General features: G+C 38.6%; 3 protein-coding genes across 4 annotated transcripts; all 3 read left to right on the top strand.

Moving 5' to 3' along the window:
• Positions 1-222: 222 nt before the first annotated feature.
• On the top strand, positions 223-2,927 carry si:ch211-120k19.1 (uncharacterized protein LOC563199 homolog). Its single transcript, XM_067511058.1, has 5 exons — positions 223-313; positions 1,248-1,591; positions 1,940-2,010; positions 2,101-2,130; positions 2,267-2,927. The coding sequence occupies exons 2-5, from the start codon at positions 1,258-1,260 to the stop codon at positions 2,408-2,410; spliced, it is 579 nt and encodes a 192-aa protein (XP_067367159.1). The 5' UTR covers positions 223-313; positions 1,248-1,257; the 3' UTR covers positions 2,411-2,927.
• A 636-nt stretch (positions 2,928-3,563) lies between these two features.
• Positions 3,564-6,967, top strand: rpl18 (ribosomal protein L18). The gene is made up of 7 exons (XM_067509057.1): positions 3,564-3,666; positions 4,279-4,365; positions 4,456-4,563; positions 5,030-5,128; positions 5,250-5,373; positions 6,080-6,149; positions 6,835-6,967. The coding sequence occupies exons 1-7, from the start codon at positions 3,664-3,666 to the stop codon at positions 6,908-6,910; spliced, it is 567 nt and encodes a 188-aa protein (XP_067365158.1). The 5' UTR covers positions 3,564-3,663; the 3' UTR covers positions 6,911-6,967.
• Positions 6,968-7,144: 177 nt separating this feature from the next.
• Positions 7,145-18,279, top strand: sphk2 (sphingosine kinase 2). Of its 2 annotated transcripts, none has more exons than XM_067509052.1 (8): positions 7,145-7,300; positions 9,072-10,660; positions 12,675-12,824; positions 12,909-13,003; positions 13,157-13,272; positions 13,669-13,872; positions 14,012-15,596; positions 16,141-18,279. In XM_067509052.1, exons 2-8 carry the CDS (start codon positions 10,222-10,224, stop codon positions 16,201-16,203), a joined length of 2,652 nt encoding a protein of 883 aa, XP_067365153.1. In that variant the 5' UTR covers positions 7,145-7,300; positions 9,072-10,221; the 3' UTR covers positions 16,204-18,279. The 2 variants fall into 2 exon arrangements, with proteins under 2 accessions (XP_067365153.1, XP_067365152.1); XM_067509051.1 differs by having other exon boundaries at positions 9,072-10,684.
• The last annotated feature ends 1,368 nt before the right edge of the window (positions 18,280-19,647 follow it).

Here is a 19,647-nt window from a genome sequence, read left to right as displayed (position 1 = left end):
TTGGAAAAAATCTTTGGTAAGTGATATTTACAGTACGGTATAAGGGGCCTTAAAATTCAACAGGCTCAAGACTCTTTCTGGAGTCAACCAGTAACACAGGTCTCACTGTCTACTATTTCTTTGTTGCTCCCTTCTTTTCCATTCGCTAAACATGCCATTTTCTCAGATTCCTGCCCATGCTGATAAAGGTCTTATCACTCATTCTCCTTATTCTCTGCAACAGAAGCTGAACTTTGACCCTCACATGTACACCACACCTCAGCTCCTCCTCCTCCTCGTCCAACAGAAAAGAGCTGTGTCCATACGCTGAAAGGTAGGTTTAAATATTATTTGGATAAAAGCCCTATCTTGTGGTCAGAGGTGTTAAGTAACACAGTTAGTGTGTTACTTAACACAACACTGTACTTAGGTACACTTTAAATATTTTTGTTACTACTCTATAATTAACATAATCTTAACATTAATATGATATACTAATAACTAAGAATGTATTATTATGGATTAAACTTCTGTGTATATGTTTAAATGAGCTTCACCTTTACCAGCTGCTGTTTTTGTTCCAAGCCAACATCTGTCTTTTTTAATTTTTTTGCTGGTAATTAAACAAGATAAAAGTTGGATTACTTTTTGAATGACATTTTCAGAAGTTTTTTTCTTGAATCTGTAATAATTATACTTAAGGGGGACTTTTAAGATTTCTGCTAATAAAGTTACTTAAAGTTACTTACTTAAGTTGATCAAATCTGGACTACACTTGTTACTATGTGTAAATGGAAAGTGGCTACTTATATAGCGCTTTTATCCAAAGCGCTTTACAATGTTGCTCGTCATTCACCCATTCAAACACCAATGGCGGTGGCTGCCATGCAAGGTGCTCACTCACCCACTGAGAGCAACTTGGGGTTCAGTGTCTTGCCAAAGGACTGGGGACTGGGGATCTAACCATTGATCCTGTGGACGACTGACTTACCAACTACAGCCACCTCCTTTATTTATTATCAACAGCATTAAATTCCAAAATGTTTCAAATTATTTATAACTATAATTAAGTCAGATTGTTGCCTGAGGGAAAACTGTTTTTAGTGGAGTATAATACTTCAACTTGAGTGAAACATTTGAGTATATAATACTTCTGCCAACTCTGTTTATAAACAGCAATTATTATTTTTAGTATGTATTACTTCCTCAAGTTAAAGATGGTGATCTAAATCTCAAACTAATATTAATTGTTAATCTTCTCTGATCAGATTTGTCACCATGAATCGAGCCTGGGCTTTATTTAAGACTCATCCCTACATCAGTAATGTCCTGGGATACACAGCGCTGTTCGCCTCAGCTGACCTCATCCAGCAGAGTGTGCTGGGTGGGAAACTTGCTGCAGGATCCACATCGGAAGACTCAGTTGGCATCAACTGGTGTCAAACGGCTCGAGTGGCAACTGTTGGTTTCTGTTTCCATGCAAACTTCAACTACCACTGGCTCAGAGTGCTGGAGCAGATGCTGCCGGGGGGCGGGATAAAGACTGTGACAGGAAAAGTTGTGGTGGATCAACTAATTGCTGCTCCTCTAACCATCAGTGCTTTTTATATTGGTGAGTGTCTTACAGACACTATTTACAGTAAATCGTGTGTTGCGCTTATTCCTAATGACTACTGGATGTGTGTCTCTGTTTCATATTTTAACATAAAAATGTTGGTGTCAATCTCCACAGCCCATCATATTTTACTTTCAGTCCTATTATATCTCTGCTTCCATATTTAAACACATAAATCAATGTCCTGCCAGTTTATTTTATTTTTCACATTGTTTGACAATACTGAAAACTTAAGCTAAACTTAAGCTGACATAAGCTAAAATTCAAGATAAAGTCGGTTTAAACTGTTATTGTCCACGCAACATGTAATAATTGGTCCAGATAAAGCCACCTGTACCATTTTAGGTTTAAGTTTACTAGAAAACAAAGAGGACCTTCTTGAAGACTGGAGACAGAATTTCTGGACATCCTACAAAGTACGTGAAACCATCACATGTTGTCTTTTTTTAGAATAATAATAGGAACAATGATCGCAATATGTCTATTTGTCTCCACCATTTCCTTAGACTGGAGTAGTGTTCTGGTCAACAATGCAGGTGAGATTATCATACACACATATATATATAATATTTACATATATAATTTATTTGGCAGTAAATAGATTTACAAAACAGCACTAGTACATGCACAGCTAAAAAGCAAGATACAGTATCTTTTTCTCCATTGTTTCAGACAGTGAACTTTGCTTTGGTTCCCCCTGTGGCTCGGACAGTGTTTCTGGGAGGCATCGCACTGACCTTCACAATTTTTCTGTGTCACCTCAGACATCAGCAAGGCCACAGTCTTGAAATAAACCCACGATCCTCATCTCCATGATACCGATATACAGTTAGTGACAGTAGGTGAGGCTCACAAAAAGGGAATTTTGTTGCAGAGTCATAGGTTTTCAAAGAAACGAATTGAGGAAAATGAAATATTGGAATGGAATGGAATATGGAATATTTTTTTCTGCAAATTAACTTCAGCTAGATGCCCTAGATACATTTCATCTATTGCACTATTTGACCTGTACCATGTAAAAGTGTTTTTTCTGTATGGTCCCTGCAAACAAATGCATAAAAAGCACATCCTTATTTAACACTGTGTTACTGTAACATTGTGTAAGCATGCTGTACACCTAAACAGTTTGGTTGATGGAATTAATGTAATCGTTAAGAAAATTATAAATTAATTGTCCATATGTATTCACTTGTTAATTTTCTGAAAACATGTTCAAATTAAATGCTGGTAGTAGTTTGGTGTTTCAGTCATGTCCTTAAATATAATTCTGTATTTGTTTTTTACTTGAAACAAAAGTCAATCTTTATTATTAACAACATATCCTGTGAATTGTCAGAACCAGTCTCATGTATGCTTTACACACTTAACTGTCAACAGTTTTAATCTAAATAATTTCTACAGTAAAGAAAGCAATTCTACTTAATTCCAAAATTGTTGACAGTGTGCTGTTAAAATTAAATCTTAAAGTCATAATGCTTTTCATTATTTCACACACTACAAACCATTTGAAGTGATGCAAAACTAGTCCCCTTCCAACTCAGTCCTGCTGAGATCCACTGACTGTAAGAATTATGAATATAATAAATATTACATAAACAAAGATAAAAAAGTAAAGGAATGAAAATGCATTGCATTACAATACAATACTGACAATTCCATTTACATAATTTACAGCTATCCTACTTGTGATTATTAAAATACATTTTCAAACCGGGTATTTAAAGTGAATTAAAGACAAAAAAAAGAATTTAAATTACATTTTGAAACAACAAGCAAGAAAATCAAGTTAGATAGAATCAAGTAGATTTTGAAAGTAACTTCTAAAAGATAAAGGCTTAAACTGGAATAAAATGCAAGATACATTTATAAGATAAGCCAACATTCCCCGATGAAGCTGTCAGTAATTAACGTTTCTACCACTGGAGGCAGCATCCTAAATTCTCACTGTTGTTTCTACTCCGGCCGGCAGGAAACGCATTCTCCGTAGCCAATCAGCGCCCCGGGATTTCAGAGCACTGTTTATCGCGAGACCTCAGCGGTTCCTTTTCCCTTTTCGCTCTGAGTCCAAGATGGTAGGTGCAGCTAATAGAAATTTTAAAATATGATAGCCGGAGTATCCACGAGCATCCTCTTAAATCACGACTGTTATCCGAAGCATGGCAACGTGTTTTGGTTGTAGACCTAATTTACGTTAAAGACTTGTCATGATTTTGTGTTATATCAGTATGTAATTTATGGCAGCTTACCTTTCTTGGTACCAACTATACTGCTGTACAAGCAGCCGCTTCACGCCTGGATGTTGAAACGTAGCGAACTGTGAAAGTGCTTAAAAATAGGGAATATTATATGTGAACCGAACTTTATTTACCTAGGCTTTAGCAGTGCTCAAATTAAAGTGGGTTGGCGAGTTTGCAGCTCACTTTAGCTGCTAGCTGTAGTGTCAACGTGTGAATCGGCCCGTAATAAACACTGACATGGCTTTAACGATGGCAGTGTTACTGATACTTTAATTCGTCCCGAAACTTTTGATTTGCTAAACTTAGTTGGTCAATTTTCAATATGAAATGAGATGGTAAACCAGGGTGTAAATGGTGTTAAAGTTACAGAGATGCTGAGGAAACACAAATGTGCTGATTGTTAAGTATTGATTATTTTGATATGAATTTGTGTCTTTTCCTTTTAAGGGAGTTGACATCAGACACAACAAGGACCGTAAGGTGCACAGGAAAGAGCCAAAGAGCCAGGATATCTATCTGAGGCTGCTGGTTAAGGTAATGCTGTCAATATTGGAATAATGACAGAAATAGAAGCATGTATTTATTGTTGCACTTTGGTAAATTAATAATTCTTGATTCTTGCAGTTGTATAGGTTCCTGGCCCGCCGCTCTAATGCTCCCTTCAATAAGGTTGTCCTTAGGAGGCTCTTCATGAGCAGGACCAACAGGCCTCCCATCTCAATCTCCCGCCTGGTAAGTCTCATTTCTCCTTTCATGCTCCTCACTATTGTGCCTTTTCCTAGTACATAATGTTAAAACCACATAAGCTATGTAAAAAGGAATCTTGGAAAGTGGCTACTTATATAACGCTTTTATACATGAAGCGCTTTTATACAATGAATCTGAGAATGGAAAATATTGATATTAGGTCAGCCTGCTGATGCACTGACTCGACGGGATAAATGTCACCGATACACTCACCTCATTAAGTTTGAATCACTTGTTCAACACCTTGGTGTTTGGTTTTATTTTAGTATCTGATTAAAGTGATCAAACATGAACCAGTATCAGAAAATGCAGATACCCTGTGTTGAGATATGATGATATGATAGTTTTATTGCCTCTTAATTCTCAGACACCTGAAATCATGTCCTTGTTTTGAAGAAAGAAATTAAAGGTGTGATCACCATGATGAATTTCTAACTTTGTTTCACTCCAGATTCGTAAGATGAAGATGCCTGGTCGTGAGAACAGAATTGCTGTTGTCGTGGGAACCGTGACTGATGATGTCAGGATTCAGGATGTCCCTAAGCTCAAGGTAATACTTCCTTATGTAGAGTAGCAAAATACACCTACTATTGTAACTAAATAGTCAGACTATTGTTGAACTTTGAGGCTGTTGGCAACTCTGACCTCATGCTTTGTTTGTTGTTCCTTAGATCTGCGCTCTGAGGGTAACTGATGGTGCCCGCCGCAGAATCTTGAAGGCAGGTGGTCAGGTGATGACCTTTGACCAGCTGGCTTTGGCTACTCCCAAAGGACATGGCACAGTGCTGCTGTCAGGTAACTAAACATGTAGATTTATATTTAAACTATAATACAAGGACACAGTTGCAGTAGTTATTGTTGTTAATAGCAGGTAACAATATAACCTATGTTGTCCTAAAACATGAGCCGTTGAGAACACTGAAACACCCATTAGGGGTCCTCATGTTTAAAGTTTCCAAGAAAGAGAGCAAATGTGCTTTTGCTGTTATTTAAAAAGTACAGAGGACAAATGTTCCAATGGGGTGAATGGAGTAGATTTGTGCACTCAATGGAAACTTCTTGTAAAGTCAAAGAAAAAACAAAATACTGCTTGAATTCAGACAGAAGGGTTTCTTCTTCCTTCGGGTCTGATTGTTGACAGGATCCTTACCATATGCAAATTTATAGACCTTTTATTTTTTTAGTACTGTTTACCTGTAATTGTCAAGCTTAAGGGACCTAAATGTATTGATGTTGGGTTTTTTAAGTTCATGTTTGTGGGTTTTACATGACTCTAAATACAACTGAATCTGTATTAAGTGGTAAAGTGTATTTCTCGCACAGCATGGTGTACATGTACAAGTCTTTTAAAATGCTGTTGGTATTATTTAATGGAAGTTACATTATTAGAAAAACTTCTGATTGATTTATCTTTTCACATGACAAGAAATTGTCAGCTACTAGCACTTTTATTGCTGTATATTTATAACATAGCATTTTTCTTTTAATGTTTGTTCTCTAGGACCCCGCAAAGGCAGGGAGGTGTACAGGCACTTTGGAAAGGCTCCTGGAACCCCTCATAGCCACACCAAGTATGTGTACACTTTATGTCTGTGCTGTTGTAAAACGCAACATGTTTAGATAAGGCAATCTCCACCATTGATTGTTATTGTTCACTTTCAGCTATGTTCTCTGACCCACTCTCAATCAGTTGTTTTCTCATGTCCTTCCTTCTCTCGCTTTCCATTCCTTTTTTAAAAAAGACCAGCAGTTATTAGAGAAATGTCACAGTCTGTTAATTACACAGACTCTCCTAAGGTTTTAATATGCTAGTCCAACTGTTAATTGTCAGAAATATGACATTTTTTATATATTAAGTTATTAAGCATAGTTTTTAAGTAACAGTCCATCTCAATTTGTCAAATATTGCATAGCTACATTAATTCATAATCTGGATTTTACTTAGTCTTGTATTCTGGCCAATTTGGTAAACTACAGTACTAACTGTAGTGGATTGTATGTATAATATAGTTTTTTAGTGGTTGAGTATGTAAAATAAAGTTTAAATCAATGTTTTTAAAATAATAAAACACAAAATTACACCTAAATTTCCTGTAGAATCAACCGAGGTTTAGTTGTGATTGTCAAAATTACTAATTGATACGTCCACAGCCATTCCTTTTCTATACATGAAGCAGCATCATTTTGTCATTAAATTAAAATAAGTAATATGGTACCTCAGTCTTATACTAAACTGTTGTCTCTTATCTTCTCCAGGCCCTACATCCGCTCTAAGGGCAGGAAGTTTGAGAGAGCTCGTGGTCGCAGAGCCAGCCGTGGCTACAAGAACTAGTCTGTCCTTGTTTTCCATACAATCTGATGCAAATAAAGGATTGGCTGTAAAAAACGAGTGGTCTTTTGCGTGTTATTGGACAGTTTATACACCATTTAAAAATAAACATGGGGTTATTCAAAGCTGACAGGGACAGAGCTGTTTTTTCAAAGTTTACAGACCTTAGCAATGGTTGGCATCGAAATGTGACCCTACAGGATTCCTTCTGGATTAAACGATTGTCAGGAAGTGATTGGAGAATGTCGGTGGGTGTTGCAATGTTTTCCTTGCCGTCATTGGGTTTCCTCCCCGCCGCTCAAAGCTGCCGCTGCTGCCTCTGCGGACACTTCCTGCTCAGAGCCACAGCTTCACAGCAAGCGTTTGTCGTCTTGAGAGGGGAGGCAAGATGAGGTAATTGAGGGCTCTTTAGCCTTTCTCTGTCGTATGTAGCTTTCTCATCGGCAATTCGACTAAAGAAGCTTATAATAGTGAGCCGTCTCCGCGTTATTTGTCTCCATGGAATCGAATCGCAACGGCCGTTAGCTAACGTTACCTTATCTACGCTAACTTGTGTAACATTACCTCATTAACGTCAAACGAAACGAGGCAAGAATTTTAAAACATCACACATGATGTTTTAGTGGTACCCGTGAGAAATTGCGTATTTAATTTTTTTATGAATCTACTACAGCAGCAATTTAGTTTACATTCTGCCTACATGTGAAGTAATGTTAGTTAGCCACTGCTAACTGACAACCCCCAGTGTTGCGCTCTGCAGTTTCCAGTCCAACCATCAGCGCTTGCTGTGCGGTTCAACATTATTTCTGTACAATCTGAATCTTTCTTCTTCGTGGTAATAAGTTCACCGCTTGCAGTCTGAAAATTGGCCTCTAGCTTGACTGCAATGTAACTAATTGGTATAGTGCAGCTAGCAGTTAGCTGGCTTCCAGACTGTCAACTCTGCTAGTTAAGTCATGAGCATAAAATCGGTCAAAGTTTAACACATTTCTTTTTCCTTTGATCAGCTTTGCTGGATAAGAAAAACCACACAGACTACTAGTATGTGACGTTAAGACTGCTCTTGGGTTCAGAGGCTCAGCTAACCGAAATTTGCCAAAAATACCCGAAGTCACTCAACAGCAGGGTCATTGTATGAGAGACAGAATTAGCCCGGTGATTATTATTATTTCTGGGTGGCCCCCACCCAGCATTTCAAGGACGTAAAGTGCAACAATGGGCATCAGTGATGTCATTTTTGTATTTGTGTGTGTTTTACCAGGACAGGGCATTAGCTATTTATTGATATTTCTCTACACTACAACCTGCGTAATGTTTCCTGTCTGTTGTAAAAACATATTAAAGAAATGTGTGAAAAAGAAATGTCATCTGTACACATACAATTATACAGTCTAATAATTATGACGTGAAGTATCACATGTTCTTATTTTCTATTGTTATTTACATAATATACAAGCAGGCAATTTGTATAAACATAGTAGTTAGTTACTTTTCAAAGTTCGTGGTGAAATTTGTCTAAAACGTTGTATCCCTGTGATGATTTTTGTTTTTCGGGTGGTTTGTTTTATCAGACTCAAGTTTCTTTATTATGATAAAATTAATTAGGGTTGTTACATCCTGACATTCCAAAGCCTCTAAAATCCAGTACCAATCGGGTCAGCAGTTTGCAAAATGTCAGTCCCAAGTTTTAATTGTGAAATACAGGCACGCGCACACAAAAACTCAAATCCTTTTATGCAAAAGTACTGAATCTGAAAAAACTAGCTACTGTGATCCTTCTCATGCAACCTTTCATCTAAAATAATGTGGCATCTCAGCAAAGTCTTTGAGGATGTGTAACTCTGAGTCATCATATGATTCAGCAGAGAGTCACCTAACGTTAGGAGTCACTATTGATCTTGTATTGCTTCAGACCGTAACCACATTCCCTTCCTCTTATGATAAAAAGATATCCTTTTATATTTCTACTGTGAATGTGCAATTTTACCAAGAACATATATAATTTAACAGAAATTTCAGTTTAGACTTTTTAGTGTACTTCCCTCTTTAATCGCAGTCTGTGCTCTAAAAATATCGGTAAGTGGATGGGTCACCCACATATTAAAGTTGTGGCTTTGTTTTTTCCACTGTCACAATTGATTTTTCTGTCTTTGTCTTTACACAGGAACAGAGTTCTTTGGGAGGGAACGTGAGGCTTAAGGACATTGACATGACATAAACCAAGGACACACTTGGAACTGTCTTCTTGTTTGTCTTTTGTTTGTTTCTATTTTGTTGTTGTTGTTGTTTTAGTTTCCACTTGTCTTATCTCGTGTTTACCGTCCTCTTGTAGAGAACAGACACTGAAGTAATGCAGCTGTATTTGCTCGGATGAAACTTCATTATATTACACTACTGTCTAGAGGACTGTCCTGTCACTCCTCTTGTCTGCCTTCCATTTATCACAGAGATAAAACATTGCAATAGAGTAGTCAAAGGTCTTAAAAAAGCCTGCACTTATCATATCAATGTGGCATTACTTACATTTCGGCCAGCATTTACCACGCAGTGTACTTTACTGAAATCTTTGCTTGTGCGTTATTTGAATTGAATTGTTGTAGCCTCCTTGTGTTAACAAGGTGTTTGTTTGCCTTTTTATATTTTGTGAATCAGTTTTCAATGTAACAAAAATTGTTTTGTTGATTTATATAGTTATTTAAAAACATTGTTAATGGCTGCTCAACTGCCTTATTGATATCAATATAGGCGGTTTTAGTTTTTAATTTAATCTTTATTTTAAACTGGTATAATCTTTAAGAACACTCGTTAATAACTAAAAAATTACATTTGAAATTGTGCTGTTTTTGCATATGTTGAAGTTTTCAATATTAACTTCTCAACTGGTGGCAAACTGTAGAAGTTAACGACTTTTCAGATGAAACTGACTCATGGGAACTTTATAAATTTAACACAAAGACTGATCATCAGCGGCTCCTGTCATCACTAGATAAACACACAAAACAGAAGAGCCCCTGAAATGTAAGGAGTTATTTTTATTTTTAGAGAGACATAAACTTGAAATGGACAGACTGGAATGCAGCCACACCTGTTTTTTCTTTTCTTTTTTTTTTTAAAGTCGTTTCTTGAATTCAAGCACTGAAGTAGAAGAAGAAGAAGGATTCACAATTCAAGGATATAGTTGTCAGATTAAAATATTACAATTCTCCCTGCAAATCTTTTAAAGCTGCCACTCTTCAAACCTTCAACTCTAAAAAAAATAACAACAAATAGCCTAAACTTGATTTGACTTCATCACCTCCACTTCAGCTGTGAAGATGCGATCCCCTGAGCCTTCTTCAACTTCTCTAGCAGAAGCCCTCCTTCATGGCCAGTTTGCGAGCTGGGAATCAGGCAGTAACAGCAACAATAACAGCTGCCCCAGTAGCCCAGCTGGTCCAGGTGGACACTCTCCCACTGTCTCCAAAAGTCCACCTCTGGCTTCAAATTATGCCCTGACCCTCACCCACACCCACATACACATCCAGCGCCTTTCACCACGGCCTGGAAAGGAAGCCCGTCTCCTGCTGCCTTTATCAGAGCTAGTGGGGTGCAGCTGCCCTCGTGCTCCTGCACCCAATCTCCTAGTGCTGTATTGGTATCCACCAGGCAAACGACGGAAAGGTGTGTCCCGACGTAGGCAGGTGAGGGCCTATCTGGCGGAAAGCAGGCCCGAGGCTGAGAGGTGGTCAGCTGCTGTGCAGTGTCTACTAAGAGGTGTGTACGTCACTGCTGACACAGGTAAGTGTGACTTATCATGGGTTTGTTTTTCCACTTTGATGTGTCATCTTGATTTTTAGTTTTGTTATACGGATATGTATGTGATTTTAGTTTCTCATTTGTTGTACATTTTATGTACTTAACCTTTCTGTATTATTGTGTTTGGTTGCATTTTCTGACATTTCAGGAAACATTCATGTGAGGGTGACATGATAATAAACTTTCAGAGATCCAAGCCCTAGATTTCAACTTAGATTATTAATGAGTGTGAACACCAGGGCTGCAATTAAGTAATTTTAGTCATAAATAAAAACAGTAAAAAGAGCCCATAAACATTTACTAGAGACCAAGATTATTTAATCAATTGTAATTTCTAAAATATATATATATATATATTGATTTAGAACAGGGAAAATTCTTCACTTTTGAGAAGCTTGAAGCATCTCATCTTTGATATTTTTGATTGATAAAGACAAGAGTAAGCAGTTCATTTTTTTTTAGATCCACTAATTTATCATTTCATTGGAGTAATTATTCTATTTATAGTTATATGGTGACAGCATGTTGCCATTAATTATTTTTGCTGATGTCACAGCAACTCTGAACCACTGATTTTGAGCTGGTTTATTGCTTAACACTGCTCACTGATGCAGTGTTAAGTTTAAGTGAAAAGCTTCATTAAAACAACAGCAACAATTTAGAATAGATGATAATGTTTATCGCATTTTCTTTGGCTGAGTCAAGTCTTGAATGCCTATTGTTCACTGCAAAAAAAAAAGTTGTTTCATGCTGCTTTGATTTATGCCTCTTTTGTAAATGCTGCTAAATATAGCTTAATGTCACAGTGACCAAAGACCTTTCTGTGTTGACAGTGCACACATTTTGTCACTGACAGAACAAAGAGTTGAAAGTAGTGGATAATTTTAGGTATTATTTAACATAAAACAAATAGGGAATTATCATAATACACCATAATATGCTTTGAGTTTTATTGTTCTGGGTATTTAGTTTGGACTAGAATTTAGCTTTTGTTTCACATGGCAACTTTTACCTTACTAATTAACTTTTTTGTTTCTTAGTACTTATCTGTTCTGCACACACGCATCATTCAGTATCTAATGTAAAGACATAGAGGGTGGGGCCGCTGCAGCTTGCTATCCCATTCATGCACTGCATCCAGCAACCTTTATAATCAAATGGATAGCAGAGCCCTGCTCAGTCTTTACTCTGTGTGTGCAATGTGTGCAGCCACCCGTGCTTACCTTTTTTAACTGTTGCCTTTGTGACACACTTAATCACCATCTTCTATCTTTTGCTGCCTCTCTTCTCCTTTTTAAACTTTAACCCCTAATTATCCATTTCAACTTCTTCCATGACTGTACTAAATCTTACACTGAAACTAGCTTTTTATTTATTCCTAACTCTGAGCTGATGGAACACAGTAAAGTTTTTTTCTGCTGCTGCATACTTGTTGGATAGATTACTCCTGTACAAAGCTGTTTTATGTTTCCATGTTTGTTTCATTTGAATCCTAACTCTGAATACTTCATGTGTTCCTTTGAATTTAAATGATCAATATATTTTTATTGAGCAACATTGTTTTGAAATAGATCAATTCCTTAACTATACCTGCCTGCCCTTTAACAGTTCAAGTGCACCCAGGAAAGATCATCGGTCTATCATTAGTCTGACACATAACAACCATACATGCTCTACCTAACCCACATGATTTTTGGTCTGTGGGGAAAAAAGTGGAGGACATTCATGTAGGCACTGGTAGACATGTGATCTCCACAGTGAAATGCTAGACCCTGTGAGATGAAATAAAGGAGGCTTTAAGAGTTGAATGCACTCAAAGTCCAGGGTTGGGCAACCCTATGAAATGACAGCTTTGTTTATCCCACATTTGGCTGACCCTGAAAATGCAGTAAACATAGAGTTCCTTTCTTTTATTCTAGACAAAGACTGTTTGAGTTTTAACAAATTCGCACTCTTCCTTCTTTTCATATAGAATTTTCAAGAAGTCTGCTACCTCGGCCCAGGCGACTACTGTTATTGGTCAATCCCTTTAGTGGGAGAGGACAGGCAATGCAGTGGTGTCAGACCCACATCCTACCTATGATCAGAGAAGCCAATATCAGCTACAACCTTATACAGACAGGTAACACCAAGGCAGCCTGAACAAACAGATGATATATGTACATAAAAGATATGTGGAACAGGTGTTAACTTGAATTTGTTTCAGAGCGTCAGAACCATGCAAGGGAGCTCATCAGAGAGATATCACTTCCAGAGTGGGATGGCATTGTCATTGTTTCTGGAGACGGCCTGCTGCACGAGGTGTGTAATGTCTTTGTGGCGAAGCTAATCATGGTGGAATTTACTATCAAGTTCTAATAAATAAAGTTTTTATTGTTTTTACACATACAAATACTTAACTTAAACTGTGTCCACTGATATGATTTTCATAATTATCTGTAATGTGTTATTTAGGTAATTAATGGATTGATGGAGCGTCCTGACTGGGAACAAGCAATAAAAATACCCGTCAGCATTCTGCCCTGTGGCTCTGGTAATGCACTGGCTGGCTCCATCAACCACCATGCAGGGTAATTGTGGATCCTCATATTTGTCGAGGGGCATAGTCTTTCAACCTGTCCCTGCATTTTCCTGTTAATATTATGATTGTGTTATGACTGCTCTGAGCTCTAAGGAACATTTAAATCTTCGTGTACATGAACAAATGTGCAAGCAATGTGTTTCGCATGACAGCTTCTTTAGGCTTACTGAGGTTTAGAGTGATTTTGATGTATATAGTTTTGTGCATTGATTGTTCTGTAATTAGATCAAATCCCATGGAACTAATTATGTTAGGCCTTTTAAATAAAACGGCATACTGTTGTTGTATTTCTTGTCAGTTGATTTCCGAGAACTGAATATCACCGAAACATGTCTTGGCTTATTGGCTTTTGGCGTTTTTTGTTCTTTTTAATTATCTTTCTTAGATATGACATGTGCCTTCGGGAACCCCTTCTTTTGAACTGCTGCTTTTTGCTCTGTCGAGGCGGTGTCCGACCAATGGACCTGGTCTCTGTGACAACAAGTCCTGCTCCCTCCAACAACAATTGTACTGCAACACCGAGGAGACTTTTTTCTTTTCTTTCTGTTGCCTGGGGCTTTGTGTCCGACGTGGACATAGAGAGTGAGAGGTGAGTATGCAATAGCTTATGCTGTCTGAACATTTACTCTTGCCCTTATTCATCTAACAATAATTTTTATCCTCTTATATTAGGTGATGTCACTTTTTTAACAAAACACAGCTGTATTTAAAATTCTTCCTCATTCCAGGTATCGTGGTCTCGGCTCAGCTCGCTTCACCCTGGGGACCTTGGTGCGCATAGCTTCTCTTCGATCCTACAAGGGTCGCCTGTCCTACCTGCCACCCTCTGTAATCACCACATCACCAGATGCTACACCTCCTCCAAGGAGACCTCTTTCACGTAGCATCACAGAAGGCCTGGAGGGATTTTGCAGAACACCCATTCATCGCACCTGCTCTGACATGGGCATTAGCGAACAAAGGAGCCTGCGTAAGGGGGAGGGAGAGAGGGAAAAAGAAGAGAGGCAAAGGGAAAGGGACAGGAGAAGGGAGAGGGCCAGAGGAGGAGGAACTGGTGTGGTGAGGGCAAGCAGCCTGGCAGAGGACCGAGAGAGGGAGGGGGAGGTGGAAATCCAAGCAGAAGAAGAGAGGTCAGGAACGAGTTCAGAATCAAATGAAAGGGATGAATGCAATATGGGAAGGACAGAGAGACTGGTGGGGATCAAGGATGAAAGGGAAGATGAGGGAAGAGGAGATCAAGGCTCGTGTGAGATAGAAGAAGAGAACAGGGGGAAGGATGGTGAAGGCAGTGGTGGTTCTGTTGATGGGGAGGGAGTGATGCATGCAAGAGAGTTAGGAGAGAGCTATGGAGTAGACATAGGGCGAGAGGCAGATGAAGAACCAGAGGTTTACCAAGAAAACCTTCAAGAAGCCAGACAGACACTAAGGAAGAATTCTGCCCCCTCGAGTCAGATAGCCAACACTCTCTTCGGCCAGCCTCCAGGCCAGGAGTTGGAGGCAGATTCTGGCACATCATGTGGGCCAGAGGACATAGATCTGAATGGGACATACTACCAGAAAGAACCCTACCCACTGGACATTTCCCGAGAACGAGCTCTGACCATCTCCTCCCCCTTTCGTCACTCTCCCTTCTCTTACAAACCCAAAAACCTAGACAAAAACCAGAACGCTTCCAGACCACGGCCCCTATCCCTCCTTCAACACTCCCACTCAAACTCCCTCCCCCCTAAACTCCCCTCCCTCTCTCTGTCTCTTTCTCCAACACCCCCCTCTTCCCCATCATGTGCCTCTCCACATTCCTCATCCTATCTTGCTCCTCGTCCTAACACCCCAAGCTCCACCTCACCCTCACCTTCACTACGCACACCTTCCTCATCATTTAATTTTGACATTGCTGAGCCGGCAGGCCCCTTTAAAAAACATTCATTCTTCTCACTACCTTTAAATCTTCCTAGAGATGAGTTGTTACCACCGCTTGACCAACCTCTTCCCACCAGAGACTGGGTCACCATTGAGGGGGACTTTGTCCTGGTGCTGGCCCTTTATCAGTCCCACCTTGGGGCTGACCTCCATGCTGCACCCCAGGCTAAGTTTGATGATGGGCTGATCCACCTGACATTTGTGCGGGCAGGAATCTCCAGAGCCACACTACTAAGACTGTTTTTTGCCATGGAAAGAGGAACCCACCACTCTGTCAGCTCGCCATATGTGAGCCATGTTACCTGCAGGGCTTTCAGGCTGCAGCCTCTCTCAGCAAAAGGAACACTCACAGTGGATGGAGAACTGGTGCCCTATGGGCCACTTCAGGCGCAGGTCAGAGAAAAATGTTGCTAGTGAATGTAGTTTTCATAAGATGTTGTCATCTGTGTGTGGTAATTGTAGGTTATTTGACCCCAAAACATGTGTACAGTTAGTTATGTGTTAATGTACTTTGTAAGGACTGAGCTGGTAAGAGTACTTCCATTTTAGTTAGTACAATAGCACGTGAATAGAGTGTAAAGTTAAATTACTATTATATCAAAGCCACGTGTGCACCCATCTGGTATGTCCTCCAAAACCAACTGCATGTCATCCTGAATTATGTTAACGTTTTCAATTGTTTAGCCCTATGATGCCTACTAATAGACAAAAAAGTGGGTTTTTTAATTTATGTTTTCAATCGTTAACTGATTAGGAATTATTTACATTGTTGACACATGATTATTTTTTCTTAACTAGAAAGGAGGTGTTTTATCTTTTGCAGACAAAGATGTCCCGAATGTTTCTATACAATTAATTCAGTGATATCTTGAGTTGAGTTATTGCAAAAAATATGATTGGTGATTATTTCTTTCCCTGTTCTCTCAATATTTCACAGGTTCACCCTTCCATGGCCCGTCTCATTGTTGGTGACAGTGGAGTGAAGATTACCAGATTCTAATCAGGGATTGGTTGAGTGGATTGACTGATAAAGTACTCTGCTGAATTATGTAATCATTGTTGCAATCTATACTCGGAGAGAGGGAAGTATCTAAGAGACTCAAAATTGCCTGCTTTTCTGAGGTTTAATGAAAGGGATAACCCACCAAGCCACACATTATTGGAGCACGACTGCAGGGATTATTAGTGAATTTGGACATGGATGAAAAATGCATCTCATTGCACTGCTGTTGGATTACAGGAGCATACCCCGAGAAGAATGAAACCTGCACAGTCTGGGGTAATAAGAGGAAAGAACAATTAAATGTTTATGGGGACTTATTTGTGCAGATAGTAAATGGGTCAGATGTATACGTGTTAGTATGCATGCAGAGAAGCACTACCTGATTTTTGCCTTAGAATTAGATGGAGAGAGAAAATGCAGAGGTAATTTTTCTGAAACATGAAAAGTTATAAAATAACATGAGATTCTCTTAAAACAACCCCCAATGAAATTATTCTACCCCATCCCTCAATGTCAATGTATGGAAATATAAAAACGTATGTCCATAAAAGGAATGCCTTATCTGACACTGGACAGTACAACTTTGCCCTTTCTTACTTTCATAGGAAACTTGATGTCTGTCCACCTATCAGTCCGTCCACTGCATAAAAGTAAAGCTGTTGAACTTATCTTCTTACTTTTATCTTTGAGTATCCTCTTCTGGAATGTGTAAGGTATCAGTGGAGAAAAATGTTGACAGAAGTACATGTTAACAACAATTTTCTTCATGCCAGTAAGTCGATTTAGAGCAGCAAAAACAAGCGTTTTAAGCTTTTTATGACAATTAATATGAATATGAGCAATGAAACCGTTGAACGGTGACATTTTTATACAGTCTGCCCGTTTTTGTTTGATTTTTTTTTTTAAATAGTGGACGCTATTTCATACTTACAACATATCACTGTCTGTGAGTTATCACTTTTGAAAGTGTATTTGGAGGTCATAAGATGCAATTAGTGATTAGAAATTATTGCTTTCTTTGTACAACTGGAGATGAAACAGCACAGAAAATCACAACACTAAGATGCAGTTTACTTTGAGATACATATACAGTAACACAGATGCAATTTTTTGTTCTACAAATTGCAGCCTAATCCAGATAATATCATCAATGGATCACATCCCTAGCTTGAAATGTATTTCGCTGTTAAAAGTTGAACACTCATTTGAAAGGTAGAACTGATTGCTACATTTTTTGAAACTTTAAAACCAAGCTTTACATGCAGATTAATCGTAAGATAAATTAGATGGGGGAAAAACTTTTCGCACTGAGAAATTAGCTAGATCTGTAAATGATACTTTTAAATATAACATAACTTCAGCTCCTTGAAAAAGCAGAATTTGGAGCTCTTCTAGGAATTGGTGTGTTTTAGAAATTAATTCTGGTCAAACAAAACCTGCTAATATATGTGTCTAGACAAAGAATAAATCATTAGCTTGTGCAGTGCATCACTTAGTAAAGTGTGCTGGTTGCTTGGGTCATCATCAACATACTGTATGTCTTTGTCATGCCTGAACAAATCAATGCCTTTGTGTAATAAGTCTGTAAATTCTGGCTGTTTATCATGAACTGTTTGATCTTGACTACAGAAAAATTGAGTAAAACTCTTTGCTTAGCAGGCTGTTATTTATTAGTTGTTCTCCTTTTAAATAAATTTAGTTTACCAAAGTTACACTGTGCTTATGCAGCTACAGAATGTGAGTGCAAAGTTAGGTCGTAGTCTTGTTAACATTACCAAATTAGAACAATAGATATGCACTTTGAATAGAGTTTTGCCAAAATGTTTAGTTCCAGTGTTTAAGAGACTAGTTAAGACAGTTTACATACCTAAACATTTTGTCATCTGTGGTCATAGTACAGATGGTGTTATATACCAATTTAATATGACAATGGGACCCTGCCATTAAAATGACATTAGTGCGCTGCCTGTAATGAAATTGCAATTATTACTAAAACAAAGAAAATATACACAATGTGCAGTTAATGAGCACCTGGTTTTGAATAAATGTAATTATAAGTTTGTCTGTAACAAATCTACATGCACTGTTCTAATCTACTGTCACACCATTGTGTCTTTTATGTAAAATGGATGTGTTTGTGATATTGATAGAGGCAAGTTGCTCTTAGCAGCATTATTGTGGTATCTAATTCTTTGTTTAAAAGCACTGCCTTTAGATAAAAACATATTTTTTCTCCACTCCAATCAATCACTATACTAATAAGCAAAGGAGATAAATGTTATTTCAACAAAGCATTCAATACTTTACTTAAGCAGTCATCTCAGTTTTGAGATTGGTACCTCAGTATAATTCTTATCACTGTGCCAGGCTGCATAGTAAATGTACAACTCAGTCAAAACAACCCCGCCATTCGCTCCTAAAAATTCTTGAATGAAAGTGCAAAATTTGTCCTGCCATTTACTAATTTTATGTGTTTGGAAGATTTGCATGTTGTATTCATTACAAAGATCCTGATTTTTATCTAGTAGAGCGATCAAAGAATTGTGGTGAAGTACATGGTACAATGTTTCCCCTTGAAATATAGTAGAGAACAATTGTGAATTGACATAACAAGATAATACTAAAGTAAGAGGATGACGGGTGGAAAGGGAGTTGGTCCTGATGACATACCTTTGGAGGTATGGAAGTGTCTAGGAGAGGTGGCAGTAGAGTTTCTGACTAGTTTGTTTAACAAGATCTTGGAGAGTGAGAGGATGGCCAAGGAATGGAGTAGAAGTGTACTGGTGCCCTTTTTTAAGAACAAGGGAGATCTGCAGACCTGTGGCAACTACAGAAGAATAAAGCTGATAAATAAAGCCATACTAGGGGCAGAGGTGAGCAGAAGTATAGTTTCATGCCTAGAAAGAGTACAACAGATGCAGTATTTGCTTTGAGGATGGTGATGGAGAAGTACAGAGAAGGTCATAGTGAGTTGCATTGTGTCTTCATAGATTTAGAGAAAGCATATTACAGGGTGCAGAGAGAGGAGCTGTGGTATTGTATGAGGATGTCTGGAGTGGCAGAGTAGTATGTTAGAGTGGTGCAGGACATGTATGAGAGCTGTAAGACCGTGGTGAGGTGTGCTGTAGGTGTGACAGAGGAGTTCAAGGTGGAGGTGGGTCTGCATCAAGGATCGGCTCTGAGCCCCTTCTTGTTTGCTCTGGTGATGGACAGGCTGACAGATGAGGTTAGACAGGAATCTCCGTGGACTATGATGTTTGCAGATGACATTGTGATGTGTAGTGAGAGCAGGGAGCAGGTGGAGGAAAATCTACAGAGGTGGAGGTCTGCTCTGGAAAACCGAGGAATGAAGCTTAGCCGCAGCAAGACAGTATACACGTGTGTGAATGAGAGGGACTCGAGTGGAACAGTGAGGTTACAGGGAGTAGAGGTGAAGAAGGA

Source organism: Channa argus, chromosome 7 (genome assembly GCF_033026475.1).
Source record: "Channa argus isolate prfri chromosome 7, Channa argus male v1.0, whole genome shotgun sequence".
NCBI lineage: Eukaryota > Metazoa > Chordata > Actinopteri > Anabantiformes > Channidae > Channa > Channa argus.
Note: the sequence above shows the minus strand (reverse complement) of the source record. Positions and strands in the feature narration are given on the sequence as shown.

Coding starts and splice junctions, on each gene's coding strand:
- rpl18 (XM_067509057.1), top strand. Junction 4,564..5,029: donor CCATCTCAATCTCCCGCCTG/GTAAGTCTCATT, acceptor GTTTCACTCCAG/ATTCGTAAGATGAAGATGCC. Junction 5,374..6,079: donor TGGCACAGTGCTGCTGTCAG/GTAACTAAACAT, acceptor TTTGTTCTCTAG/GACCCCGCAAAGGCAGGGAG.
- sphk2 (XM_067509051.1), top strand. CDS start 10,222: ATGCGATCCCCTGAGCCTTCTTCAACTTCTCTAGCAGAAGCCCTCCTT. Junction 12,825..12,908: donor CTACAACCTTATACAGACAG/GTAACACCAAGG, acceptor AATTTGTTTCAG/AGCGTCAGAACCATGCAAGG. Junction 13,273..13,668: donor TCCATCAACCACCATGCAGG/GTAATTGTGGAT, acceptor TATCTTTCTTAG/ATATGACATGTGCCTTCGGG.
- si:ch211-120k19.1 (XM_067511058.1), top strand. CDS start 1,258: ATGAATCGAGCCTGGGCTTTATTTAAGACTCATCCCTACATCAGTAAT. Junction 1,592..1,939: donor CATCAGTGCTTTTTATATTG/GTGAGTGTCTTA, acceptor GTACCATTTTAG/GTTTAAGTTTACTAGAAAAC. Junction 2,131..2,266: donor TGTTCTGGTCAACAATGCAG/GTGAGATTATCA, acceptor CCATTGTTTCAG/ACAGTGAACTTTGCTTTGGT.